This window comes from Oncorhynchus mykiss, chromosome 12 (genome assembly GCF_057628025.1).
Source record: "Oncorhynchus mykiss isolate SJ-2025 chromosome 12, ASM5762802v1, whole genome shotgun sequence".
NCBI classification, from domain to species: Eukaryota; Metazoa; Chordata; class Actinopteri; order Salmoniformes; family Salmonidae; genus Oncorhynchus; species Oncorhynchus mykiss.
Genome location: NC_143033.1, coordinates 67,148,191 through 67,157,395, shown reverse-complemented (window position 1 = coordinate 67,157,395; position 9,205 = coordinate 67,148,191). Strand labels below are relative to the sequence as shown.

Genomic DNA, 9,205 nt, shown 5'->3' with positions numbered 1-9,205 from the left:
AGAGAGCGAGAGAGAGTCGAAAACAGTAGGTCAGGGACAAGGTAGCACGTCCGGTGAACAGGTCAGGGTTCCATAGCCGCTGGCAGAACAGTTGAAACTGGAGCAGCAGCACGGCCAGGTGGACTGGGGACAGCCAGGAGTCATCAGGCCAGGTAGTGTTGAGGCATGATCCTAGGCCTCAGGTCCTCCGTGAGGGGAGAGCAAGCGAGAGAGAGAGAGAGTATTAGAGGGAGCATACTTAAATTCACACAGGATACCGGAGAATTACACCAGATATAACAGACTGACCCTAGCCCCCCAGCACAGACTATTGCAGCATCAATGCATCACTTCAAGTGAAAATTCAACTTAAGTAGGATGTAAGAATTCACCCCTATCCGCCTCCCCTGTCAGTTCATTGCCATTGAGTTACAGTAGAGCTGTTCATAGCAGTGGAGTACTCCTTTCCCCCACTTGCCACCTCTGGTCTGTTTCCACACTAATGCCTTGTTGCCTTCACACGGAGTTATATAAGGTTCACAGGCGGGAGCTACCACAGAGACCGCAGTAGACGCCTCACACTTTTGTGGTTGAGGAGGAGCCATGTGAGATGTTGAGATTCACTCGTAGTAGTCTAAGAGATTACATTGTCTGTCATAACAGCGTTTTTGTAACCTCATACCAAATAATAAAATATTTTGTTAAAAAAGAGTAACGATAATTGTGGTCTCTATTCCTCCACATGGTCAAATTAGAGATTTCTGTATTTGGCTAGATGTTGCACCACTGAAACCTTATCAAAGTTATTTGTCTGTTTGTCTGTGATTATTGGGTTGTTGGGTGACAAATTGCCATCCCCCTCTTATTCTGTGCAACAATTGCAGAGTTCCTTTTTACATGTGTCATAACTCAGTGAACAAACTTTAACCAATCATTAAAAATAACTAACTATAGAATCTTCATGCATTCTACTTACCAGCAAGTTACTAAAAATAGAAGCCTAAAATCCGGGATTTCTAAATTTTTTTTTTTTTTTTTAAAGCACTGCCTGCCAAATAGGAGTAAAACATTATGGATTAGACCTAGACTAGGACTACTTTGCTTCATGAGTGCTCTATAAACCAGTTATTTTGTTCCCAGTGTGATGGCCCGCGAAAATTGAACCTTGATAGGCCTTGTGTCCCAAATGTGTTATTTTCAAGTGGTTTATAAATCCATCAAAAAATCTGAAAAACTATCAAAACCAGGGTCGAGATGACGCTAAGAATGTTGCGACATACAGTAGGAATGCGGTTGGACAAGATGCCTAGCGGAACAAGACTACGTAGGGAGGGAAAACCCTAGTTGATAGACCTGAAAACATTGTTCTATGACACGGTTTTATTCTCAAAGAGATTGAGGAAATCAGTCGGAGGATATGAGACAAACGATAACGGCTGAGTGGACTCTGGGCTAGGATGCGCCAAGGGGGCTGCCTATCCAAACTGACAATTACACACCTCTGAGGGAAATATATTGATTTCCGAATGGATTTTGTTCTACATTGCACGAAATGGAAAGAATGTTTTTGATTTTAATCAATATAGCCTACCACATTTTGACCTAGGATATTTTAATGCGTGTTAGCCAAATTGTTTTGTGTTGCGTGCCTCTACTCGTAGACAGCTAGAAATGTCTTTGTTGGAATTGAATATGCGGTGTGGTGTAAAACATACGCCTACTGAACAGGGAGAGAATGATTCTCATTTACCGGGAATGAACACCACACTAATCCCGTGTCAAAACGGTAGTGGTATTCGTAGGATGAAATACTACGATATAACATGGACAGTGTCAAGACTCCGCGCAGTGGCCGAATGTCTGAGACAACTTCGGCTGCTTTTTGAGGACTGTTGCGGTAAGTCAATGGAACATATTTACGACTTTCACACATATGGTTTTCTTTGTAGGTCTAATGATTTACAGACAAGACGAATATGCAGTTATCTCATGTTATCTGAAGATTTTCACGTCTGCCAAGACATGCCACACATAGACAAGTTCACGCGAGGACAAACAAAAGGACTATCTGGGAAACTTTCATGTGCGCTCTGAGTCTGACACGAAGATTCGTTAATGTCCTAGGTTGCAGTTATACTCATCCCGCGTTCAATTATCAAGTCGGAAATGTCAGAGTTTCCTAGTTCCAACTAGCACCTGAATGCGGCATAATGCCCATAGGCTTCACATCGTGGCGTGTTTCATTACGCCGTACGTCATCACGGAGTCTTGCCCAATGATCCGTGGATTGCTGATACGTTTTTCCGCCAACTTTATCATCTTGTCAACTATTTTTTATATAGGCATATGTAGGCCAAAGTCTTTTTTTTTTTTTACCAGAGAAGTTGATTGACCCTCTTCGATGTCATGAGCGTTAATTCATTGCTATGTTTTCATTTAATAAAGCCCTTTTACAAAAAGTTCCACTGTACCTAACATCATACTAATTTAGACATACCAGTTACCACACCCAGTCTCAGGGATGGCTAACTCTGGACATTCCTTTGGTCTCTTCTAGGTAGCCTAAATCAGCGTCGTTTTCTTGCACCTTATTTGTGGAACAAACTTCAAAATGTTCTTAAATTTGATGTTTCGGTGCCTCCAGGACAGGGGCGGGCAAACTTTTTGGCTTGAGGGCCACATCTGGATTTTGAAATTCAACGGAGGGCCGCATTTTTGGGGGAACCAATTGTTTGTTAAAATCAATTTGCAGGGGCCTCTCGAGTGGCGCAGCGGTCTTTAGGCAGTGCTTGAGGCGTCACTACAGTCCCGGGTTCAATCCCAGGCTGTGTCACCCTTGAGGCGACGCACAATTGGCCCAGCATCGTCTGGGTTAGGAGAGGGTTTGGCAGGCCAAGATTTCCTTGTCCCATCGTGCTCTAGCGACTCCTGTGGTGGGCAGGGAGCATGCATGCTGACACAGTCGCCGGGTGTACGGTGTTTCCTCCAACACATTGGTGCGGCTGGCTTCTGGGTTCAGCGGGCATTGTGTCAAGAAGCTGTGCTTCGTGGCTGGGTCGTGTTTCAGAGGATGCACGGCTCTCGACCTTCGCCTCTCCTGAGTCTGTACGGGAGTTGAAGTGATGGGACAAGACTGTAACTACCAATTGGATACCATGAAATTGGGGAGAAAAAAAAGGGTTATTTTTTTAGGTCTCACGAGCTGGATTGAAGTGCTTTGCCTCTAGGGCAATTCAGGAAGCTGATTGTAGACCTCATTACTGATGGTTTAGTTTTTATGGCTGTTTTTTTCTGTTTGCATTTTGTATTTATATTGATGTGTATTTTCTGTAATTTATGTAAATCAGGGCTCATCTGTAAAAGTTTCAAAAAGCCTATACTTTTATTTCCGCCAACCAACCTAGTCATGATTGCGGTAAAGTTCTGCCTATGGCTTCATTGTCTTACATCAGATAGGCATTGGCTAATGGGATAGATCTAAAGTAGACTGGCTACTTTTGCCATCAGTGGAGGCTGTTGAGGGGAGGACGGCTCATAGCCTAATAATGACTAGAATGGAGTGTAATGGCTGTAATTTAATTGTATCAAACAAACGTGTTTGATACCATTCCATTTACTTTATTCCAGCGATTATTATGAGCCGTCCTCCCCTCAGCAGCCTCCTCTGGCTGCCATAACATTCAGAAATATTACACTTAGGTGACATTGTCTGCTGAACCCCATTTCTGCCTCAAACCAGTCTGAATTAATCTAAGCTAAAATAATAAATATGTCAACGAGGGAGTCTTGGTCACCCCATTTTACATCGAAGGATTATTGTGCTTCAATGAGCAGTAGTGTGTACATAGGTGTTTTTGCAGCATATGACATATCCTCTGTTGTTTTGCCATCAATTCATGCCCTTGTACCTTCCTCATTATTAATATTATTCTGCAACATGGAATTGTAACAGATGTGCTTTAAATGGAGTCCACAAAGGTCCTTACTGTGTGGTGGGCTAATTGTTTGCTCGTCAGCCTCAGTAAAGCCTGCAGTGTATTTCTCAACCTTTTTATATTGCTTGTGTCACTTTCCTTGTTTTTCCATGAAAACATACATGAACAAAATACCCTTTTTTTTTTTAAATATGACAGCGGTGCCACATGTTGAAAAATATTATTTGTAGTTTATTCAGGTTTATTTCATTATATTCTTAGCCTACTATAAAATATACAATGCGTGTACAAAACATTAGAAACACCTATTTTTCCATGACATAGACTGACCAGGTGAATACAAGTGAAAGCTATGATCCTTTAGTGATGCCACCTGTTGAATCCACTTCAATCAGTGTAAATGAAGGGGAAGAGACAGGTTAAAGATGGATTTTTATGCCTCGAGACAATTGAGAATTCAATTATGTATGTATGCTTTTCAGAGGGTGAATGGGAAAGACAAAATATTTAAAGGCTATTCCATGCGAGAAATTGACAAGAAACTGAAGCTCTCGTACAACACTGTGTACTACTCCCTTCACAGAACAGCGCAAACTGGCTCTAACCAGAATAGAAAGAGGAGTGGGAGGCCTAGGTGCACAACTGAGCAAGAGGACAAGTACATTAGAGTGTCTAGTTTGAGAAACAGACGCCTCACAAGTCCTCAACTGGCAGCTTCATTAAATAGTACCCACAAAACACCAGTCTCAATGTCAACAGTGAAGAGGCGACTCCGGGATGCTGGCCTTCTAGGCAGAGTTGCAAAGAAAAAGCCATATCTCAGACTGGACAATAAAAAGAAAAGATTAAGATGGGCAAAAGAACACAGAAACTGGACAGAGGAAACTTGAAAAAACATGTTATGGACAGACAAATCTAAGTTTGAGGTGTACGGATCACAAAGAAGAACATTGAGACGCAGAAAAAATGAAAATGACGCCATCTGTCAAGCATGGTGGAGGCAATGTGATGGTCTGGTGGTGACAAAGTGGGAGATTTGTACAGGGTGAAAGGGATCTTGAAAAAGTAAGTCTATCACTCAATTTTGCAATGCCATGCCATACCCTGTGGACGGCACTTAACTGGAGCCAATTTCCTCCGACAACAGGACAATGACCCAAAGCTCAGCTCCAAACTATGCAATAACTATTTAGGGAAGAAGCAGTTAGCTGGTATTCTGTCTATAATGGAGTGGCCAGCACAGTCACCGGATCTCAACCCTATTGAGCGGTTGTGGGAGCAGCTTGACCGTATGGTACGTAAGAAGTGCCCATCAAGCCAATCCAACTTGTGGGATGTTCTTCAGGAGGTGCTTCAGGAAGCATGAGGTGAAATCTCTTCAGATTACCTCAACACATTGACAACTAGAATGCCAAAGGTCTGCAAGACTGTAAATGCTGCAAATGAAGGATTATTTGACGAAAACAAAGTTTGAAAGACACAATTTTTATTTAAATTAAAAATCATTATTTATAAATTTATCAACGTCTTGACTACATTTCCTATTGATTCTGCAACTCATTTCATGTATGGTTTCATGGAAAACAAGGACATTTCGAAGTGACCCCAAACTTTTGAATGGTAGTGTGTGTGTGTGTGTGTATATATATATTAAATTGCATGTGTTTTGACTGTATCTTGTCCGTTTAATGAACAAAATAAGTATTGATTTTATGTGCATGCTGCAGCCATATAGGCTGCACAGACCAGTAACATAACAAAATATGTTTTCCTCAACTTGTTTCTCTAACTTTAATAGTAAGTCAAGCTAGCTTGCAGAGCAGCTAGCTAGCTAGCTAAAAGCTAGGCTCGATTGAAGATGCCACCACAGATAGAACAGTGAGCCGTTCTTCTTCTTTGGCGTTTAACGGCGAATAGCATTCAATATGTTGCATTAGCGCCCCCAACAGCACTATAATATAAATCCATTATACTTTGTGATATAAAAAATATATATACTACTAAAAAGAATACAAAAAAAAACACAGTTCCAACTAACCCTAAACTCATTAAAAACCCACTACCCCATTCCACTACTTTGACCCTTCCTGCTTCAGCACCATGCCAACGGGACACAGGACACCACCACTCAACACATCCTGTAACTCTTCTGAAGTCAAATCTGGTACACCCAAATACTTCTCTGCAGCTGCCACCACATCTATTTCTGTGATTTATGTTCCATTTCTACAGTTGATAACCATTGCTGTGCACACTAAGAAGCCAACCTTACTGAAGCATAAATCACTCGTTGGCTTATCCCTCTGTGCTGGCACAGATCTACTACTCACAGGGATCCTCATCCTTGACCCATCCTCCTCTACTTTCTTTACTGTCTCAGCATACGACACCAGCTGCACACTACTCTGACTCTAGCCACCTTAACCTGCTTCTCTCATACCTGACACTTCCGATCCCCAGGAACATGGGTACCCCTACAGTTGACACACACAACTTTATCCACCAAAACTACACACTCCTCTATCCCATGCCCTCCTGTACACTTCCCACATCTTAGAATCTCCCTCCTATATACTGCAGCGACATGACGATAAACGCTGCACCTAAAACAGCGCAGTGGATTCGGGACAAAATCTCTAATGAGAACTGATACAGTGCATTTGGAAAGTATTCAGACCCTTTCCCTTATTCTAAAATGGAGTAAATACATTTTTTTCCATCATCAATCTACGCACAATACCCCACAATGACAAAGCCAAAAAACAGGTTAAAAAAATAAAATAGAAATACCTTATTTGCATAAGTATTCAGACGCTTTGCGATGACCCGAAATTGATTTGCCAAAAGGCACCCAAAAGACACTGGTCTGATTAAACTAAGATTGAACTCTTTGACCTGAATGCCAAGCGTCACGTCCCGGAGGAAACCTGGCACCATCCCTAAGGTGAAGCATGGTGGTGGCAGTATCATGCTGCGGGAATGTTTTTCAGTGGCAGGGACTGGGAGACTAGTCAGGATCAAGGGAAAGATGATCGGAGCAAAGTACAGAGAGATCCTTGATGAAAACCTGCTCCAGAGCGCTCAGGACCTCAGACTGGGGTGAAGGTTCACCATCCAACAGGACAATGACCTTAAGCACACAACCAAGACAACACAGGAGTGGCTTCAGGACAGGTCTCTGAATGTCTTGAGTGACCCAAACCAGAGCCCGGACTTTAACCCGATTGAAAATCTCTAGAGAGATCTGAAAATAGCTGCGCAGCAACGCTCCCCATCCAACCTCATAGAGCTTGAGAGGATCTGCAGAGAAGAATGGAAGAAACTCCCCAAAACAGGTGTGCCAAGCTTGTAGTATCATACCCAAGAAGACTCGAGGCTGTAATCGCTGCTAAAGGTGCTTCAACAAAGTACTGAGGAAAGGGTCTGAAATACTTATGTATTTCACAAATGTGGAAAAAGTGAAGGTGTTTGAATACTTTCCGAATGTACTGGATAACCTAACATGACTTTGTCAGGTAAAGACTGACTCAAAACTCAAAAGGACTGACAGTGAATCCTCTGTTTCACCACCGGGTCTGCTTTGCACCAAACTGCAGGCATCTTCAACTTCTATTGCTCCACCTTCACACTTAACGCTACCCCAGAAATCACTAATTTCATTGGTGCCCTTTTCCCAAGAGCAAAGCATGACACGGAGCACCCGCTCCCTCTGGTCAGAACACAAACAAATATCATAAGTCCACTACAGGTTACCTTCACTGATTCAACTGCACCCAACTCCTTTCCCACCCACCCCAAAACCACAAATGGATCCACCAAAAGGTCAAGGATCCACTTTCTCCAAAAATGTCACTCCTACTGGACCAGATTCTTCTTTATCATGTCTACTGATGCCAGGCTCAGCGTCCGAGCTCTTCACCACACCTTGCACCTTGCACCACTTAACTCACCCTCATGCACTTCCATTTTACCTCAAGAACTCACTGTTTGCACTTGACACCAATCTTCTTCAACACCCGATCTCCATTTGTATCGCCATCTTCCTCAGATTCACCTCTGCTTTCCTCATTCTCTTCCACCTCTTCTTCCTATTTTCTCCTCCTCCATTCCTCCTCAGAAATCCACCTCTCTGTGTCCCTATCCCAATATTCCTCTTCTCCCAACTTTACTTGTGGCCCGGTGAAGTAACCCCATCTCATAATCGTCCTGCTCACCTCGGAAATGTGTATTTTCCTGGCGCCGACATTTTGAGAGCCAGAGCAGTCGCACAACCGTTCTCCCGTCCTTTCTCCTCTCCTACTGTCCCCCGACGAACAACGAGACCGATATTTAATTGATGTATAAATGTCAAGCATCCGGATGCCGTTTCCACTCACTGCAAAGAATGGCGATGAAAGGAAGCCCATGGCCTGCTGTTGGAGAAGATGGAGCGAGATCAATTTCTGCTGACATTCTGCTCATTTTCTCATCAATGAAACACTTGATCTCCAAACAGTTTTCCATTTCCAAAACAAAAATGTGTAACAAACAGAGTGGACTGCGTTTTGTAGACTTTACCTCTTGCCAAAGTTTTTACAAAATTGCGTTGTTTAGAAAGGGTGCAAGGGCGAATTGAGTTATTACATTTCAGAGTAGGTGTTCCCTAACGGTTAATAGGCAAATAAATGCTAGAACGCTTGGCTCTGCCCACCACAAATCCGACACCAGTAGACCATTCCCTCAACGGCTCTGTTAACGTTGAAGAAATCAAGACTCACTTGAAAAAAAACAAAGCACCAGGGAAGACAACATTGACAGCACACTCATCAAACAAGCACCGGATGAATACCTGCACCTCCTTTCTAACCTCTTCACAGCATGCCTCACGGAAGGCTACTTTCCCCTACCTTGGAAATCTGCAGTTGTCACAGTGATCCATAAAATGTCACAAGTTATAGACCAATCAGCCTCCTCAGTCATGTCGGGAAGCTGTTTGAGAGAGCACTCACCCAAAGACTGAGCGGCCACACTGAGGAAATGGGCCTCCTTGGAATCCACCAAGCTGGCTTCAGGAAAACAAGATCAACCACCGATAACATTCTAAGACTGTCAGAGGACATCCTTCGCAACTTAGCTAAAAATATAGCACTTGATTAGCTAACGACTTCCCTCACCATAATGTTAACAGAACTGCGGGAAAGCATTGCTCGGCAGGCGGGCGGCGAAGGCCACTGTGTACCAGTGTCCCTTAGCTAGCTAGCAGCCTCCCTCGGTTGGGTTTTTTGTCGGTTGGCATCCAAATTTGCACCGAC

At 43.2% G+C, this 9,205-nt stretch overlaps 1 protein-coding gene across 2 annotated transcripts in view; it reads left to right on the top strand.

Annotated features, from left to right (window-relative positions):
- Window positions 1–998: 998 nt before the first annotated feature.
- gmip (GEM interacting protein) overlaps window positions 999–9,205 on the top strand; it is a 47,532-nt gene continuing 39,325 nt past the window's right edge. For both annotated transcript variants that reach the window (XM_021624493.3, XM_021624491.3), the window contains exon 1: window positions 999–1,876. In XM_021624493.3, coding sequence (XP_021480168.3) covers window positions 1,651–1,876 — 226 coding nt within the window. In that variant the 5' untranslated portion in view covers window positions 999–1,650. The remainder of the gene's footprint in view (window positions 1,877–9,205) is intronic.